Here is a 20,013-nt window from a genome sequence, read left to right on the forward strand (position 1 = left end):
ACACATACACGTACACGTACACATGTGTGTATGCATGTATGAATATATTGAAGACTACAAGTGATTAACCAATAAGGAGAAAGACGATTACATAGACCCCCAAAATTCCATAAATTGCCCGATAGCTCTCGGAATTCAAATAACACCTGCCAAAACACACTGAAAATCAAACTCTGTAATGTAGGAAATTCAGATGCTATGCTATGAAACTTTAATACATATTAGATCTGGAGTGTCCATAAAATAACACCATTTAGATGTTTTCATCAAAATAATCAGATAAAGCTCCCATGTCTGGGTTTTAGATCTGAAAACTAGTTAATAACCATGAACTCAATGTCCTGTATATGTTAAAATTTTTAAAAGGACGTTATAGCATGACTGTCTTGATTTCCCTGTTGGGAGTTTTCGCTGGTTTCCCTGTCTCTCTTCTTCTGCGTTCTCCTTCCACATCATGCCTCCTCCCCCATGCTGCCCCCCACCCCCACCCTCTGGTCCCACCAGTGCCACTGGGACCCTACCTTGAAGGTGCAGCTTGCTCTCCGTGCTTTGCAGAAGGACGGAACTCACAGAGTCCAGATTGTCATAGCTGTTACAGCCCAGAGGCCCAGTGCGTGTCTCTGTGACCTGGAGTGGACATCAAGGGTGACAGATGTGAGACAGATGCTCTTGTCTGGGACGGACCCTGCAGAGTCAGCCCTCAGTGGGGCAAAGCCAGCAGAGGTCTCCTGCCCTGAGCCACCGGCTACTTCCTGAGCGCCCTGCCTGTGCGAAGGACCATGCCTGGCGGTCACCAAGCAGGTGACAAGATAGCAGGCCACCCAAGCATACAGGCTGGAACCAGAATACCCAGGCTCTTTCTGTGCTACTCACTTCACACAGTCGCTTTAGGTATTACATGAACTGCAAAGTGGAAGCAGTATCATATATTTCAAAAGTATGGACTTTAGACTCAGGAGGATCAGTGTTAAATCCTGGCTGGGCCATTTATTGGCTCTGTGACCTAAAGAAGTCACTTCAGTTCTCTAAGCTTCTGCGACCTGAAGCTCGTAAATCCTTCCCAGGAAGGTTGTGAGACTAGACTTGATGGGTGTAAGTGCCTGGCACACGGCATATGTTCAAAAATGGAAATCGTATTGTCAAAAGCCTCCCTAAATTGTAAGAAGTACACGTGCACTACTATTAGGCAAGAACAATAAAATTGTCCCCATTTCCCCCCGATAAAACCTTCTGCAAGGAGCACAGTCAGAACAAAACACCCCAGTCCTACGGAGGTGTGTTTCCAAAGCATTGTCTTAGAATAATGGAGGTGGTACATAATAGGGGAACAGCTATTCAAACAGATAACCTTGAAATAGGAATGGTTTAGTATGAAAAGAGCTTTCTTTATCCCTTTAGCCTTCACTTCCCATGAGTTAACACAGGCACTTGTAGGGTTGTTTTAAGATTTGCACCCAACTACAAAGAAACAGCATTGACTGTTGTGGGTATTGATGACTTGGAATGGCTACAGGGATCTCCCAAAGCCAGGTCTGCTTTTTTCCAGCCGTGAAGCCTTGGATCGGTAACTGCCTTTTCTAAGCCTTAATGCCCCGCCCCCCATCTGTAAAACGTTAGTAATACTCTCACCCACCTCCATAGCTAAGGGGATCATGGTTTTGAAGTGTTTAGCACTTAGGATCATAAGCTTTGGGGTTTTAGCAAATAACTTATTCTTTTTGAAATGTTTTTAATTAAAAGCTTTTTTATTATTATTTTTGATTTTTCAGTTCTAGTTGACATTCAACATTATTTTATATTCGTTTCAAGTGTACAGGGTACTGGTTAGATGTTTATATAATTCATTTTTTTTGAACAGAATAATAAGAGTTATTATAATATAGGTATTATTGAGTGAAGAGCAAAACTACCGATTAATTTCATCAAAGATACCCAGGAAAAGAAAACCGCGGGCAAAGCTGCCCCACAGGGCAATGGGACACACTCCAGCCAGCTAGGTCTTGAGGTAGTACCAAGAAATGTCAAGAAGAAGCCACATCCCAGGTTGAGTGAGGAAGGCAGTGCTACTGTAGGAATGGTTTCTTGAGCGGCTTCGGTGCAATTTCTCTGAGAAATTCCTCCTAAGGAGGCAGGCGGCACTTCCGGGATGCACAATAGAGGATTATCCTGTAACAGAGCTTCAATATCTCAATTCCGCGCCCCATCCAGTGGGGAGAGAACCATTTGGTGATAATGAAAACCAGGCCTTTGCTTCACTCTGACTCTGATGGCTTCATAAAGATCGGTCTCTCTGTGCCAAGTTCCCTAACAACGTAATCCCCCACTACAGGAGATTCTTCTCAGCTAAGTGGCTCTTTGTTTGTTGATCTGATTTATTTCTCTCCTTCTTACCTCCCTCCTCAGTAACACTCTCCCTCCCACATTGTTCTCGTCCCTTGGTCAATTTCTGCCTCACCTGCCTGCGTCTCCTCCGACACTGCCTCCCCCCAACACATATACACGTTTTTTTTCCTAGTGAGTCTTAATATAAGGCCAGGTCTGTGTTTTATTAAGAAAAAAAAAATAGATTGAAGATTGAGAAGTAAAGGGCAGGTATAATCTTGTTTAGGAAAACTTGAGGTGTGAACCCTCTGCATTGAAACCATCAGAAGAACAAATCCATTACATCAAAAATATCCTCCCTTACTCGCTTTGTAAAGGTGATCCCCGAATTTATTGCATTTAAAATGGAATCTGTTTTTTTTTTAAATTCTTGTGCTCTCAGGCACTGAACTGAATGTTTAGAGTTGCTTTATCCAGTGTGGTTATTATAATTAATTAAAATGAAATAAACTTACAAATTTAGTTCCTCAGTAACCACATGTCAACGGCTCCATAACCCCATATGACTAGCGGCTACTGTCTTGGCCAGAACAGATATAGGGCATTTTCACCACCTATTGGGTTGCCGGAAAAGTCATGACACATTTTTCAAATGAAAAACATAGAAAAAATATGCCATGACTTTTCCAACAACCCAATAGAAGGGTCTATTGACTACCGCTGGTGTAGATGAGTAGGACAGACTGCCTGTGTTTGTAAATAAAGTTTTATTGGAACACAGCCACACCCATTTGCTCATATATTGTCTATGGCTGATTTTTGTGTCATAGCAGCAGAATTGAGTCGTAGCAACAGAGACCATACGGCCTGCAAAGCTTTAAATATTTATTATCTGGCCCTTTATAGAAAATACTCATGGACCCCTGATCTAGAGACTAGAGTTCTATCCTTGTTAAGGTATTCTCTATTTTGATATCCCATATAACCGTTGGACCTGAGATTTTCCATCTGTAAAATGCGGGTGGGAAATGAAAAACACAGGTGTTTGAGAAATTACTGACCTAGGCATCACAATCCGACTCCTGCTAGCTCTGTGGCCTTGGGGAAAATCCTTTCCCCATTGTAGAATCCGTTTCTTCACCTAGGAAGGGAGCCTGAACATCATCTATACAGGGGAACTTTGAGAGTGAAGGAGAGGATTGTTGCTAATTATGCTGTGACCGTAGCCAGGGCAGCCCCAGTAAACCAGTGCATATGGTCACCCTAATGACAATGTCCATGCTATTGGAGGACACTTGACAGCATCCATCATCATGGCTGGCAGGAGGTACTGTTAGGTACATGAGTGTGAAGCCAGGGATCGTATCTGCCCACTGACTCTCAGAACGCCTGGGTTGCAGCGCTATTGTCGTAGGAACCTGGCACCCCGATCCCCCTCAAGCCGCACCTTGATCGCTCCAGTTGATATCTGGATCTCATGGAGCCTTCTCATGGTGCCGTCACGGTCAACAAAGTAGGATGATGCAAGCTGGTGCAGAGCCTCCACGCTTTGAGTTGCGTTCCCTGACTTCCGGTCGAGGCGACTTTTGTCCATGTACATGGTCAAGGCCTCCTCCCCTGCACGGAAAGGGAAGAGGCTCAGGTAGCCTGCCCAGCTTTGGGGGGGCAGGATGGCTTCAGGGCATGGGGGCTGAAAATACCCTCAAACCCCCTGCTACTTTTCCCCAAATCCCCTTCTGCTTCTGAAAATCAAGAACACAATGAAAGAGAAATAGTCCATAGGTGGCTGTGAGCACCAAGCTCCATTAAGACAAGGATCGTGGAGAAATCTAGTCATCAAGTCCAACCCCTACTAATCCACTTCATTAGTTCTCACCAGCATCATCTTATAACTCACCTCCTGTTTTTGAGGTTCAGTCTCTTTCATAAATTGATGGATTTGCCATAGATGGTCCCTTCCCATTCCTTTCTCCTCCTCCTGTTTTCTCCTCATCATCCAGTTCCTCCTTTTGCTCTTCTGATCTCTCCCCTCTCCTCTTCCCTCCTTCCTTCCTCCTTTCCTTTCTCTTTCTCCTTCTGCTACCCCTTCCTAGATAGACAGATGATGGATGGATGGATGGATGTATGGATGGATGGATGGATGTCTAAAGAGACAGATGATAGATAGATAAATGGTAGATAGATAGAACACAGTTTAGAGACAGGGATAGATAGATATAGAGAAAAAAACTAAACTGCCAGCTCTGTGGTCAGGCACTGTCTATGTTAGCCACTTCCTTACCCTGTACAAAGCCCAGTGCTTAGCATATAGTAAACAGTCAGTAAATACTTAATTCATCCATTTTTCTTCTTAAATGCCTACATACACCAGAGTGCAATGGAGAGGAGGTTACATCTGGGGGAGAGTGGAGATGGCAAGAAAGTTAGACATAGGGAGGGAAAGATGAAAGAGAAGAAGAGAGAGAAAGAGAGAGAGATAAATAGGGACAGAGAGAGAGAGAAAGAGAGATAAACAGAGAGAGATAGAGAGATGAATATGTAAACTTATACATTGTACTCCATGAAGTTTTCCTTAAAAAGACATGCACAGATTAATAACAGTATAAACTTATTGTTTATTTTATTTTGGATAACAAGATGTTTCACCAGACCTGCACACAGGAAGCTCCACATATGTCTACTAAATAGAATCTAAAATTGTCCGTCTGGTTTCACCCTCCACATACTGTGAACTTGGAGGTATTTTTTAACCTCTCAGTTCCTCAGATTATGCATCAATAATCTTAGGAGAAGGACAGCACTTACTCCACAGAGTTATTAAGAAGGATAAATTAATCGTTACAGGTAAAGCCCTCGCATCAGCGTCTGGTCCATTGTAGCAATCAAACCTTGTTTAGAGAGTAGTAAAAAGCAGTCTCTGGAACTAGACTGCCTGGACTTGAACTAGCTGTATGAGCAAGTTACTTACCATCTCTGTGCTTCAGTTTCCTCCTGTGTAAAATTGGGGACGCTAATTGAACTTACCTCATACAGTTGCCATAGGATTAAATTAGCTAATTACATACAGTGCCTGGACCCTGCCTGGAACATAGGAAGCACTATGGAAGTGTTAAGTACCATTATTTGATAACTGCAAAGTATCAACTTGTATGAGATTTATGCTTACATCTGGTCAACCCAGTACAATAGGATAGAGAACTAACGCTACCAATACTTTCTGAGGACCAAAGCCTGACGTCTAAGATAACTGAAATTACTTTAGAATGCTAATGCTTTTTTTCAGTTGAAGAGGAAAAACAATTTACTTTCAGAGGGACAGTGGTTATCACAGGAAGTTGGCACAGTCCTGACCCACAGGTTAATTCTTCTACGTCAGATCCCTCCACGGCTGCTTCTAGAACATAGTTCCCTTGCCAGAGTTCTCCACATGCAGCCTCCAGTCTGTCTTTTCAATGCTGTCTCTCCCTATGTGTTCTACCCAAACCATTCCTTCTGCCTCCATGACTTATTCTTCCCAATTTTCCTCCCAGGCTTTCCTCAGCCTCTCTTTCTTCTGCTTGGAAGGCCATTCTGTCCCTGCCCTAAATGTTTGACTGTTGAAATCCTCTCCAGCTTTCTGGGCCCAATTCAAACGTCACCTCCTTTGCCTACCCCTGCTCTGTCCTTGACCTGGCATGCTCCTAGGCACCCATCAGAGCCTGCTCAGGCATCACCTTCCTGGCCACCCCCTCACTGCAAGAGAGATGCAGTCAGCTTCCCTCTATCGCTCCCTAGCTTGTCCGTTCAGTTTCGCGCAGCATGCATGCACTGACCATTGTGTGTGTGTGCTGAGCACTTTGGCAGGCACTGGGGTGGCAAATGAATAAGATATTGTCCCCATTCTGGAGCCACTGAGTGACTACATGCATGATGTCCAACTCAGGAGCCGCAGGCCAAGTGTGCCTACTGAGCACTTCAGGGGTGGTGGGTGGTAGCCTGGGGGAACAAGGGCTCAAACTGATTCTTCTCTGCAACGTGTCCAGTGCTTCTTCTAGGTCAGATGTAGAGCGGATGTTCAGTGATTGTTCAAAGGATAAATGGATAGATAGATGGATGGATGGGTGGATAGATGATTGAATGGACAGGTGAATAGATAGATGGACGGAAAAGTAAATGATGAAATAAGTGAATATGCTAGAAGTTAGAGGCAAGCGGCAGAGGAAATAAATATTCCAAGTGTCAGCTCAGGCTCTCCAAGGGGCCTGTGTAAGAGAAGGTGAGAGAAGCCCAGTTCCCTCTGGACTGAGAACTGGCAGCAGCAAACCTTAGATCAGAGGGGTTAATGGGCTTCTTGCTGCATTATTAAGACTTAATTTCTTGTATATTAAGAGAATGTTCTGTTTAGAGTTGCTTTCCCACTTGGGCATTCCTGCAAATTGCCTCTGCCCCACACAGGCCCTTCCTCAGTCTGTCCTCCAGGGCCTTTGCCTCTCTCTCTGTGGCGCATCTTTCAGAGGGCAGCAAAGTGGAACTCAGACACACAGAGATGCAGGATGAGGTGGGAGCTGATCGCTTTACCTTTTGAGTCAATAGGGGATACTACTTCCAGGTGAGGGATGGGACGTCTGAGCTTTAGCCTCTGGGGTATCCCCTCATCCTTTCCTCCGAGGCCCGTGACTTTAGTCTCAGCCTGCCTCTTAGCCAAGGGGGGATGCCCCAAAATGCAGGGTGGGGAATAATGAACAGACACAGAAACACGCACACAAGTATAAAACCATGAACCCACATGCACGCAAAGACATTCATGTAATATACACACATGTACATACATGTGCAAGCTCACCTATACACATACATGTGTACACTGCACTGCATCCATATGCATGAGTCCAATGAGTGTGTGTGTACTGAGTGTGTATATCTGCCCACGTATAGATTAACCTATGTTCAAGTAGAAGTAGGCATGTGCACAAATCTGTCTATGCATGCATGCAAGCTGAATCACACATATCACACAGATACCCAGGCTCCAAGGTGTTTCCTTTGGTCCAAAATATGATCTTATAAGGGACTAAGGGAAATTTGTATTCCAGTCATTCTAGATCCCTAATGTTTCCTATCACCACCCTCCATAAGAAAACCATTCAGACTAAGCATTTTAGGAGTTCAATAGATTTCACCAAAAATTCAAGTATCCCCTGGAAATGTCTCAGTTGTCAGCCCTCCGACTGGCTCCACTTCCTTTTTCTCACTACCTTTCTTTCTCCTTCCCTCTCCCTCGGGAGCCATACCAATGCATTTACTTGTCCCAAATGTGACAGTTTACAGATCATCTTTTGGTGTTTGAGTATGCCCTTAGGAACTTACCTGACACCTCAAACAGCTTATCAAAGCATTTCTCCTAAATGAATACAGTGTTCTCCTTAGGAAAAAGTATAGTGAATAAAATTTTCTGCACCTCCATATATTTAGATGAGAAAACTGATACCCAGACAGAAAAGTGACTTTCTCAATGTCTTCCATTCATCTAGTGAATGGTAGGAATGGGTTTTCATCTGGGTCCCCAAGTTCCATATAGCCCCTCGAAACCGTAACAAAAATAATATTAAGAATAACAATAGCAATGATTTGTTAGGTGCCAAACACTGCGCTAAGCACTTTAAATGCATTATTTTATTTAATCTTCATAATATAAATTAAGGAAGAACTATAGTTATTTCTGTTTATACAAGAGGAACCTGAGGCTTAAAGGCCTGCCAAGGTGACACAAACCTGGTGATGAGTGGGAGGCAGGATTGGAACCCAGTGATCAAACTCCAGAGGTTGCCCTTTCATGCACTACAACCTACCACTGCCTCTTCCCCATTGCATGAAAAGGCCCTGAAGAAATATTTTTCCATGAATGAATGAAACGATGATGTAAGAAGGGCATCGCACGGTGTCTGGCACATTATGTTCAATCAACAATAAACATTTCCCTGCTCCCTTTCCCACCCCACGCTGAGGAAACACTTAGGATCTGCTGTCCAACACCAGAATTTAATCCAAAGCTCTGCAATTTGTAGAATGTTGTTGTAAAAAAAGGACAGGAGCAAGGTTCTGTGAGTAGTCATTCACTACCCCGCCTTGTGGAGAAATTATAAAAAATATATTTCATTGCAAAAGGAAGGCCTCTGTTATTTGGGCTTTCCAGAGACTCGGACAGAACACAGCTTCTACTGGAAGAACTGAATTGGCCACAATAATATATATATATATTTTTTTTCAGGAGAAATGGGAAGTAGGAGACATTCACAGAAAAGGGCACAGGTTAATGCAGCACTCATTGTAGACATGGTCTCATTTTCGCTTTACAATATGACAGAATTTATACTACATGATTTAACATTCAAAGTCCTACTTAACCTAATATCTGGCTAGCAACAAGCTACAAATACGCGTTGATTGGTTTTGGGAATGCATGTGTCAGCGGGTGAATGAGTCGATTAAAGAGATGGCTGACGGTGGGTCAGAAAACATGCAGACTTTCTGGACAGACAGCCCTAAGTTATAAATTTAGGGTTAAATGTTTGTGGTTTTGTTTAAATAAATTGAATTAAACCCAACAAACAAAAACCCTCAGCTTTGTCACTTACTAGCCATACCTCTTCTGAGCCTCAGCATCCTTATCTATAAAATGGAGATCATTTGACTTACCTTGCAGTTTTTGAGGACTAAAGGCTTGTACAATGACTGCTATGGGCAGACATTCAATAAATAGTGTCTATTATTGTAAAAATGAATCAATTTCCAAACCAATCTTTCTGTTCATATTCCCCACATCATCGAATTCCTGGTTTCATCTTCCTCAAAACGCATCCTGTGTATTCAGCCTAGAACGCTTTGTTATCTTCCTTCCATCTATCCAACTCCTGTCCAGCTAGACTGCCACTTCCTCCATGAATTTTGTACTGACCACTCCTGTGCACAGTGCCCACCCTCCTCTGATGGAGAAGATCAACTGTTATAATTATCCCTCAGTCCACCCGCCTTGCCTCCAGCCACCAATCTTGTTTAGCTGCCATGGGTCACATCCAAATGCAACTTAGCAGCTCTCTGAGCAGGTGGCATGACACTCTACCACCAAAGGGACTTTCTCAACATTCAGTGGACCTGGTCATTGTGGTAGAAACCTGACGTCAAAGGATTGCAGCTGGGAATATAAAATGGTGCATGCAGGCAGGACCCAGAAGCAGCTAAATGCACTGGTCTCTACCACATCCTTTCCTTTTTTTAAATGTTTTTTATTGCTTTCCTCCCTTTCATCCTCCCCTCTTCTCCTTACTCCCTTAAAGATTGATTGGGCTTCTTGATGGGAGGGGTGGGTAAAGTTGAGCAGGGTGGAACAATGTCTGCTTTCCTCATAACCTACTCCAAGCCCATATGAGATACAAATGATACCCCATTTGTAAAATGTCTGCCAACCTCACATTATCAGTCCCTAAAGCAGACTTAAATAAACAAAAAACAATGCTCTAAACAATATGGAGTTTAATTATTTCCCCAGGTTAGCCTATATTCCAAAGGGAACGAATCCATCATCAGGTTAAGCGTTCCCAACGAAGTGAGCTCATTCCAAAGGGAAGCCATATTTTCACAAAAGTTAGTCAGCTGTCAAGTGAGACTGTCCCAGAAAACAGAATCAACTGTCCACAACTGACCACAAGAACCAAGACAATATTGTTTATCTGGCAGCATGCCTTTTTGAATGATGTATGATGGCAGAGATGTTAATTCAGCTGTGACCCTAGGGCATCCTAGCCTTCCCACCATCCCAGACCCACCGTCGTGACCAGGCTCTGGCTCCATGGCTGCTGACCTACCTCCCAAGGTGGCCGAGATGAGGAGGTGGGTGCCGTACTTTTTGATGATGGTCTCGATGAACTGCTGAGTGGTGGGTCTCCTGCCAAGCAGGCGGATGCTCCTTTGAAACTCCGGCATGAGGGGCACTGGGTGACGGACCAGGTCTCTCCGCTCAATGGCTGTGTTCCTCACCTTCCAACGGGCAAACTCCCTGGGCAGGAGAGATGAGCGAGACTCCTCAACTTACCACCTCTACCCCCGAGTCAAGGTCCACCCAGCCGCCCCACCCAGGCATCTCTCCTTTGGTGACAGAGTCACTACAATTATTTTTATTATTTGCCAAGTGATACTTAGAACCGAAGCTCTCAATCCTCTTCAGCCAACAAATATTTTTTGAGCACTGTCCTCATCACCCAGATACTGTGGTGAGCTAGACAGACAGAGTCGTGCTCTCGTGTTGTTGTCAGAGTATCAGGGATGCAAAAATCATGGTTGTTCAGGCGCTTGCTTATCCGTCTCTCTCACTAGACTGTGAACGATACCACAGAGACGGACTCTTCTTAGGTACATGGTGCATGTGACATGGCGGGGTTCATAAGTATGCTAGCTGGATGAATAAATAAATGAATGGATGGATGGATAGATGGAAGGAAGGAAAGAGGAAGGAAAACAGGAAGGGAGGGAGGGAGGGAGAGAGGGAGGGTGGAAGGAAGGCAGTCTATGTAACAATGGACAAGAACCTAAGGCACAAAGCAATGAGACCTATTTTAAGACAAGTACAAAATCAATAATAAGCCCAGAGCTAAGTTTAATTCAAATTTTTAACATGCATTCATTGAGCAACTACAATTTGGAAGACTTAAACTGTGTTCTGAAGACCATGTGGGGGACTTTCCCATTTTCATTCTTCCCTTCACTAATGATAGAGTAGGTCAAAACCGAAGAGCATTGAACTTGGGAGTTCAACTCAGGAGCTCACGCTGCCTCTCACAAATTATGTGGCGTGAACTTGGGCAGAGCATGTCACTTCTCTGGACTTACCTTCTCTTATCTATAAAATCCAAGTAATATTATCTATTTCCTATTGCTGGTGCACAGGTTACATGAAACATAGGGTGTGAAAATACCATTGGAAACTGCCAAGCACTAATCCAGTGTGAAATATAGTTTTATAACTTTGTTTCCTCTCAAATTCCCAAACATGTAAATCATTAAAGGTTCATGGATGATGAACAAGGAGCTTGCACACTGAACACCAGTGGAAATGTAAAGGGACTTGGTTCAGGTTCTTCTGCTTAAAATGACCTCCACTCCTACCAGAGACGAGGCTCCCCCAGCACTACCAGCTCCCCGATCTGCCTGAGTTACAAGCTCCTGGTCCCTTGAGAAAAACAGACCAGCCAAGAGGACTGCGAGGTCAGCTTAGATAAATGATGGGAATCGGAGTTTAATGAAAATCTCTCTCTCTCCTGCCATAAGATGGGAGAGATAAATGAAGGAAGAGGCACGGAGCAGGGTGCAGAATCACACCAGAATATGCCCCAGTCATTCAGTGGTGGAGTCTGGCCCCTGATGCAGAGGAAACTAGGCCTGAAGAAAGCTTTCAAACTAAAATACATCCCTGAGCCTCAGAGCTTATGGTCTGTGTCTGCTTAAGGAATCTCAGTCCATCATTTATAATACAGTTCTGGGTCTAAATCAAGTGAGCTCTGTACCTTACACATCACAGGTACTTATATTGTCACTCATGTGCACTCGATGCGCTGACGAAGTATGACGTCTACAGGAGGAGGATGGACACGTCACAGCCCCATGTCCTTAAGAAGCTCACAGCCTGGCAGGGAATGGAAGACATTTCTAGTGTATTGAAAATCAAGGGCTACAGGACGCAGAAGAAGGAACACAGACTTCTCAGGAGGTCTCTAGGGGATAATTCTGAGAGGAGATCATGTCTGAACTATAAGTTGGTGTGGAATTTACATAAATGGAAATGCTGTTACACACACACACACACACACACACACACACACGTCCACATGGAGGAAAGGAGGAACAGAATGAATGAGAGAGGGATATTTAATACATTATGGGAATAGCTGAGCAGGACAGGAGGTGTACATAAAGAACGAGGGGTCAAAGGAGGCAAGATGGAGCATTTGGGGTCACCAGGCATGCGGAGAGGGTGAAGGGAGAGCCAGCTGAGGAGGATTTTACAGATGTGTAGGTGGCCTGTGACATGGCTCCCAATGACCCCAGTCCCCCAGTGTTCACATCCCTGTTGAGTGTGGGTGGAAATGGACCCAGTAACTTGCTTCTAATGAATACAATATGAAAGTGAGGGAATGTTACTGTTGTGATTAGGTTATAGAATATGGCAGCTTCTCTCTGTCTCTCTCCTCCCCCGCTTCTCCCGCTCCCTCTCCCTCTTCCTCTCCCTCTCTCTTACCACCATTTGTGAGAGGCTCTATGGAGAGATCCACAGGGAGAGGGACTGAGGGAAGCCTCAGGCCAGCAGCTTCTGAGGAACTGAGCCCGCACGAGGAAATGAAATTCTAACAGTAACCACGTGCATGAGCTGGAAGCAGGTCCTTCCCACCGGGGGCTTTGAATGACTACAGCGCGGCCAGAGCAAGGGCACCCAGCTAAGCCACGCCCAGGGCCCCGCCCACAGAAACTGTGAGATGATAAGTACTGTGGTATGAAACCACTGAGGTGTGGAGTAATTTATTACTCCGCATTAGATGATCAGTAAAAGGCAAAGAGAACCATCAGGTATTTCTGAGGAAAAGAGTCTTTCCTCATCAGCTTATTCCTGAAATTTATAAAATTATATATACATTAGTTATGGAATTATATGTGTGCATAGGAACATACACATATTTCATAGACATATATAGTTTAACAGATGAATAGCTTTATGTATGTTATATTAAATATGATATCACCATATTACATATATATCACTTTTATTTATAACTTATGACCTTGGATTACTGTTTTTTAAATGTGAATATGCCTACATTCCTCAAAACTAACATGTACTTCCACACAGAGAGTTTAAGTACTGTGTCAAAAGTCACACAGCTAGTTAGTGGTAGAGCTAAAAGTAGAAAACTTGTATCCTGATTCTCAAATCACTCTTTTAATGTAGATATTGATAGACTATAAAAACCATAGCAGAGCCAGTACTGATACAAGGAATAATGCCACCCCCACAGCCCCAAATTTTAAGCCCGTGACTCAACGCCTTTTTCTTTTTTTTTTTTTAACACCTTCCAGTCTTCCTGATGCTCACGCTATATGCCCAGGGCCTGCCATCTGTGTTGCTTCCTTGAAAAAACTAGGGAGGAAGCTGATACTGGGTTTCCGGCTCACCCCTCACAGGGTGGATGCAAAGCCTAAGCGAGGGGACGCTGGTGGACTGCTGAGCACCGTGCCAGGCTCTTGGGACGAGCTCAGTAACTGGGGCGGGCTATCATGAAGCACTGACTCAGTGCCAGGCACTGCCTGCTCAGCATCACGGAGTTCCTGATCCTGAGAAATTCCTCCATCTCACTGGAGAAAAGGTGGATGTTTAGGAAAGCTATTAAACTATGGTGTGCTAGTTTCAACGGTCGTTTTAGTCATAGAGGGATCAGACAAAGAGGGTCCCTGATGCCATCTGGAGAAGGGGCTGCGGTGGAAGTAGAGGTGTCAAAGAATCTCCTATCCAAGGGATTTGGCCAAAGATAGCAAAAGAATGTTTCAGCGAGAATGAGCTTCATGGGAAACAATGGAGGAGAATGAGGAAGGATAGCTGGAGAGTGACACACGTGTGTGTAGTGTTCACACACATGTATGTATGTGTGTGTGTGTGCGTATGTATGCATGTGCATGCATGCATATACAAATGACAAGAGGTGATGACAGAGAGGTTGTCAGGGACCACAGGGTGAAGGGCCCTGTGTGCCAAATATTGTTATTAGATTTCAGCCTATAAACTCTGTTCTTATTGCCCAACAATCCAGACTAAAAACTTGCAAAGAATGAGTTTATGTGACTCTGTGACCATCGCAGGGACATTAGAGCAAAGGCTGAAATTGTCACAGGATTGTACACTTTTACACTCTTTAACAAAATATACTTAAGTAAAAACGCTTTACAGTACCTAGATCTATTCAGAAGTGAATCTAGACAACGTTAGAGCTGAAATGGTTGATTTATGTTTTCAAAATTTAAACGCCTACTACTATTTTTCCTGAGCTGAGGACACAGCAGTGAACAAATTAAGGCCCTGCAACCAAGGATTAAACATTCAGGTGAGAGCGGACAGATAATAAAGAGACGAGTGTGTTACATGTGAGAGGGAGACACATGCCATGAAGACAAATTAAGCAGAAGAAGGAGGTGAGGGTGCTCAGGGGTGGGGTGAGGGTGTGGTTTTATACAGATGGGCAGAGAAAGCCTTCCTGATTTGACGACATTTAAGGAGAGACTTGAAGGAAATAAGGAACAGACCAGGGAGCCACTTGGCAGAAGAGTGATCTAAGAAGAAGGAACAGGAGGTGCAAACGTCCTGAGGTAGAAATGTGTTTGCCGGGTTTGGAGAACATCAAGGAGGCAGGCCTACATGAGAAGATGAAATGATTGGAAGGGTAAAAAAAATAAAATAAAAATAAAAAAATAAAAACAAGGAATCAACAGATCATGAAGGGCTATGTTAGATTTGGTAAGAAGCAGGCAACCTTTTTTTCTGTAAAGGGCCAGATAGTAAATATTTTAGGCTTTGCCACCATATATAACACATAAATGAGTGAGCATGTTTGTGTTTTAATAAAACTTTATTTACAAAAGAAGGTGTCAGGCTGGATTTAGCCCACAGGGAGTAGGACCCCTGTTCTAAAAGCATCACTATGACTCCTTTCATAGAAGTCATCAAATTTAACTCAATTCGTGGATGGGGAAGCTGAATTCCAAAGATATTGAGTTATTTGCCCAAGGTCACACAGCAATGGACTGGCAGGGCTAAAACCAAAACCAGGGCTCAAGACTCCAAGTTCAGTGCCCTTTCTACTGCCACATGCCACCTTAAAGAACAGCAAAAAATAAAGGAGAGTGAGAAAGCCTTTCTTGTCATGGTGCCTAACTATTCTGCTGGCCCAGGAACAATTTTGTGTAAGTTCTCAGTGAATTGAGCACAACATAAAATATGTCTTCCCTTCTGAGCCCACAGAGCAAACAAATTCTCCTTGGAGGAAAAGGCAGAGCTCACAATGGCACAGGATCTGTGGAATATGCTTATGCCCAATTAAGCATCCCAGCAGGGCAGGCAAACCAATTAGACTGAGATTAAAAAAGGATCCTGGATGGAAGGCATGGGGTGGCTGCAGCAAGGCCCATCCCACTGGGGGAGCGGAAGGCGAGAGGCTGGTGATGACAGAGGCAGGGGATGGATGAAGACTGGAGCAAAGGTGGTAGAATTTAAGATGAGGCTGGAGTAAAAACGTTAAACCCAAAGCTTAGCATTGCCTTTATAGGGATTCTCTCTCCTCTCTCTCTCCTTCTCTCCTTCTCTCCTTCTCTCCTTCTCTCCTTCTCTCCTTCTCTCTCTCTCTCTCTCTCTCTCTCTCTCTCTCTCTCTCTCTCTCTCTCAATGACACATTGAGCATGAGGTCGTACTGAAGGAGGAAAGACAGCGAGACAGGCAGGGGAACTGGCTCTGTGCCCTTGGGAAAGCGTTTGCCCTCCTGGGAAATAAGTTGATTGTATGAGATGGTCTTCAGCTCTGTATCTCTCAGCCTGTGCTGTGGAGATAGATACCTTGGGTTAAAATCTGACTCTGCCACCAATTAGCTGTAAGATTGTGGACAAGTATGCTTATAGTCAATAAATGTAGATGTAATCCAGGGGAAGTGCATTTACCTTACAAGGATGGGTTTAGGACTATAATAAATCATGAAGCACAGAACCTAGAATATAATAAGCTCTCAATAAAAAGCTAGCAGTAAAGCTATTATCAATATCATCCTTGTTGTCATGGTGATATAAGAGGCTACAGTGGGAAGTTGGGTGACAGTGGATGGATGGTGGGGTGGGAGAGGAGAAGAAACAATCATGATTTTTTAAAAGTCACCAGTAGGTAGAACTTTTAGGATACGTGGGATTTGTTTCTTGTGAAGGAAGTTAAAAGTAGTGAGTCTGCATTTAAGAAGCAGACCAACAGTTTATAAACTCCCTCCAAGTCCATTTCCTCATAGATGCAATGAAGACTAAAAACATGCATCTCTCCAAATTGTGCTGAGTTCAATAAAATAATGGGTGGGGAACTTCTTTGTAAATTGCAACAGGGTATGGGCAATTATAAGCTGCTGTTGGTATTTTTTATTATTATTTGCAAAGGGAACACATATAAGGTATAATAAAAAAAATACAGTGAATGTTTAAATTAAAAAAAATTATTACAGTAAAAGACACATTTCTATGAATTCCCCTTAAAATACTCCCCCTCGCTTCAAGCACACATATCCCATCACTCTTGCCACTTTCTGGAGCAGTTCTGAAAGTCCTCTTTCATGAGTGTCTTTAGTTGTGTTGTCATGGCTGCTTTGATGTCCTGAATCATTTTGACTTTGGGGAAGAGCCAGAAGTTGGACGGTGCCAGATCTGGTGAATAAGGCAGATGAGGACACACCGTAATGTTTCTATTTGATAAAAATTGCCTTACCAGAAGTGGTGTGTGACATGGAGCGTTTCCATTGCAATCACAAAATACAGTGAATGCTGCTGCCGAGTGCCATCCAACAGAAAAGCAGGATCTTAAATACAGGACGTGGTGTGTCTAACCTTAGTAGCAATGTGTGACAAGTTTCAACTTGTTCAGTGCAGTCAGCCGGGTGTGAGCTATGGTTGAGAGAAGGTGTGTTTTAAAGTGTGCTGTAAATCATCCTCCATCATGACAACTCTCCGTGTCACACATTGCTTCTGATACGGCAATTTCTGTCAAATAAAAACATTACAATATGTCCTCATCCACCTTATTCACCGGATCTGGCACTGTGCGACTTCTGGCTCTTCCCCAAAGTCAAAATGATTCAGGACATCAAGGCAGCCATGACAGCTCAACTAAAGACACTCAAGAAAGAGGACTGCCAGAACTGCTTCTGAAAGTGGCAGGAACGATGGAATAAGTGTGTTTGAAGTGAAGTGGAGTATTTTGAGGGGGATTCATGGTAATGTGTCTTTTACTGTAATAATTTTTTTTAACTTAACCATTCACCATATTGTTGTTCACACCTCATAATGATGTTTTTATTATCTAAATTTTCTTTTTTGTTTACTCATGTGTAAAATGGGTGGTGATATTTTCTAATGCTGTTGTGTGGAGAGCATCTCCAGCAGTGCTAAAGTCACAGCAAGTATGGGATAAATGTGAGTTTCCTGCAATGTCTTGTAGATAATCGAGGCTACTGATGACTTCTAAAGAAGTGAAGGGTTGCTTTCCTCTTCTTTAAAGAACATGTTTTGCAGCTTGTTGTTTTTTTTTACTCAAATCCGATCTCATAGCAGAAATAGTTGGAGGTGGTTTTCAAAAACACACATACCATATCAACTTAAAAATACAGAAAAATGCAAAAATAAAGAGAGAAAACTAAATTTGGGGTTAAAATTGACATAAAAAATGAACTGTATAAAGTCCTGAACACTTGATAGAAGTGAACTATAAATGTCTCTGAGCTTCCTTGCAGCCAAAGGAAAAAAGAAACCACATCCAAAATAGCCACACAGTCAAAAAGATAACAGAGGAGTTGTTCAAAGTTGTTAGAGAAATGCAGATTTCTTGGATACTATGATAGGACGCAAGCATCTCCTATGGTTTCCAATAAACAAATGGATTAGTGGATGCCGGTGGGTGATGTCCTGAACAACGCCCCAATGTTTGATTGACTCAATGTAGCCTAGCGCATATGCCAAAGCACCATTCAATAAAGCAATTCCATGGGAGTCAAACAAATGACAGTCTAAATATGCAGCTCTCTAGTGGCCTGACATAATCCAAGAGTACATTTTAAAATATTTTACAGACACTTTTTCCCAATAAACGATTATTAAAAGCATGACTGATTACTGTTATAGGATGCCTGCATTTATTTGCTCCTGCGTGGCTTATCCCATTGGTTGCATTAACTAATCATTTGGAAGTAGAATAAAAACAAGCCTCTGAGTATTAGGGTGCTGGGGGGGGTGGGGACTCTGGGGCCACTTCAGTTATGTTAGCAGCAAGTTATCACAGAGGAGGATAGTGAAGAGATGAAATCATTGAGGAGATTGAGAAAGAGAGAGAGAGAGAGAGAGAGAGAGAGAGAGAGAGAGAGAGAGAGAGAGCGAGCAGGCAAGAGAAAAGCAAGCATTTCTCTTGCCTGCTAATGCCAGTGTCTCCCCACATGATCCCAGCCAGCTCCGGGAAAGGTGAACCCAAGGGCACGTGTGAAGTGGAAATGATGCATCTTAAGAAGCAGGGTGTCCACAGCAAATCCCCTGCCTGCCTCCATGCCCCAGAATATAAGAGAGAGCAGCTGAGGAACCAGCACCCGGCGGATCTCTGGGACATTCTGGCCCCAGCGGGATGAGGAGAAGAAAAAGCAGGGGGAAAAAAACCCTATCTCTGAAAATATGATTATAAATAGTTTTAATTGTAAGTAAAGACATTGAATTAATTTTATAGAATAAAATAATCCTTGCTTACAATTTGCATATAAGCCTTTCTATTTTCCAAAGTGTGTTCACTTAAGTAATAGCATTTTAATTCTTACACCAACCCCAGCAGTAGTTCTGAAGGCTCTTATGACACTAAAGTTCAGAGAAATGGGGGCAACTAACCCAGGGGAAGCTTCTTGGAACAGAGCTACCTGCTTCTCACTGAGCAGAAACTTGAGAGGAAAAAATAGAAACACAACAAGCATACTTAGAGTAACCCAACTTTTATATAAATGGACCATTTTTAGAAAAGCAAATGAAATTCTTCATGGAGCACCATTACTAGAGGACAGAGGGCCACCATGGGGGGTCATGGGAATTTACCGTTGGGAAAGCAGCTTAGAATGCATTTGGTTTAGTTTACTCAGAGCAGCCAGTTTCCTGAGCTGCCCTCAGTCACCTGAGCTGCCTCGTTGCTTTGCCATACAGAATCCAAAACATCAGAATGCAAGGGCTTTGGAGTGATCATCCAAGGACATCACTGTCATTTCGCAACTGAGGAAACTGAGGCCCAGAGAGAGAAAGGGACTTGCCCAAGGCCATTGGTGGCAAGAAGGGCTAGCATCTGGGTTCCTGATCTCACATCCAATGTTCTCCTTCCTGATCTACTGTCCCACGTCATTATCTTGATTTTGTGGAGTCTGTAGTGCACTTGGTCCTTTACAAAACTCTTATCATATACATTATCCTTCTGACAACCTGGAAGATGGAGAGTATTGCTATTCTCATCATAAGTGGAGAAAACTGAGGCCCAGGACCAGGAAGGCCAAATAGCAAACCCATGCCAGAGCTGGGACACAAACTCAGCTTCCAGGGTACTCTGCTTGGGCTCTTCCCTGATTCTTCCTGCTCGCACCTCCTCGGGCCACTCTGGTGTCACCACAGCAGTGGAGGACAGGTGTTAACTCTCCCAAACCACCTTACCAGGAGCCACCTGCTGGGCTCTGCAGAAAAACAGAATATAGGGTAGCAAAGAAAAGCAAAGGCTCATTCACTGAGCATCTAAAAAAGGGCCACAAAACAGGTTATTTCCCACAGATATGACACCGTGGGAGATGCTCAGACTTTAAAGTCAGAAAGGCCTGGCTTTGAATCCTAACAGAAAGCCACCCACTAGCTGAGCAACCCTTTGCAAGC

At 43.5% G+C, this 20,013-nt stretch overlaps 1 protein-coding gene across 1 annotated transcript in view; it reads right to left on the reverse strand.

Annotated features, from left to right (window-relative positions):
• Positions 1–20,013, reverse strand: part of BRINP1 (BMP/retinoic acid inducible neural specific 1) — a 172,386-nt gene that overhangs the window by 52,865 nt on the left and 99,508 nt on the right. Inside the window, exons 3-5 of the mRNA XM_019648283.1 lie at positions 10,164–10,354; positions 3,770–3,939; positions 522–627 (exon numbers count right to left, since the gene is read on the reverse strand). Coding sequence (XP_019503828.1) covers positions 522–627; positions 3,770–3,939; positions 10,164–10,354 — 467 coding nt within the window. The remainder of the gene's footprint in view (positions 1–521; positions 628–3,769; positions 3,940–10,163; positions 10,355–20,013) is intronic.

This window comes from Hipposideros armiger, unplaced genomic scaffold, assembly GCF_001890085.2.
Source record: "Hipposideros armiger isolate ML-2016 unplaced genomic scaffold, ASM189008v1 scaffold_123, whole genome shotgun sequence".
Classification (NCBI taxonomy): Eukaryota; Metazoa; Chordata; class Mammalia; order Chiroptera; family Hipposideridae; genus Hipposideros; species Hipposideros armiger.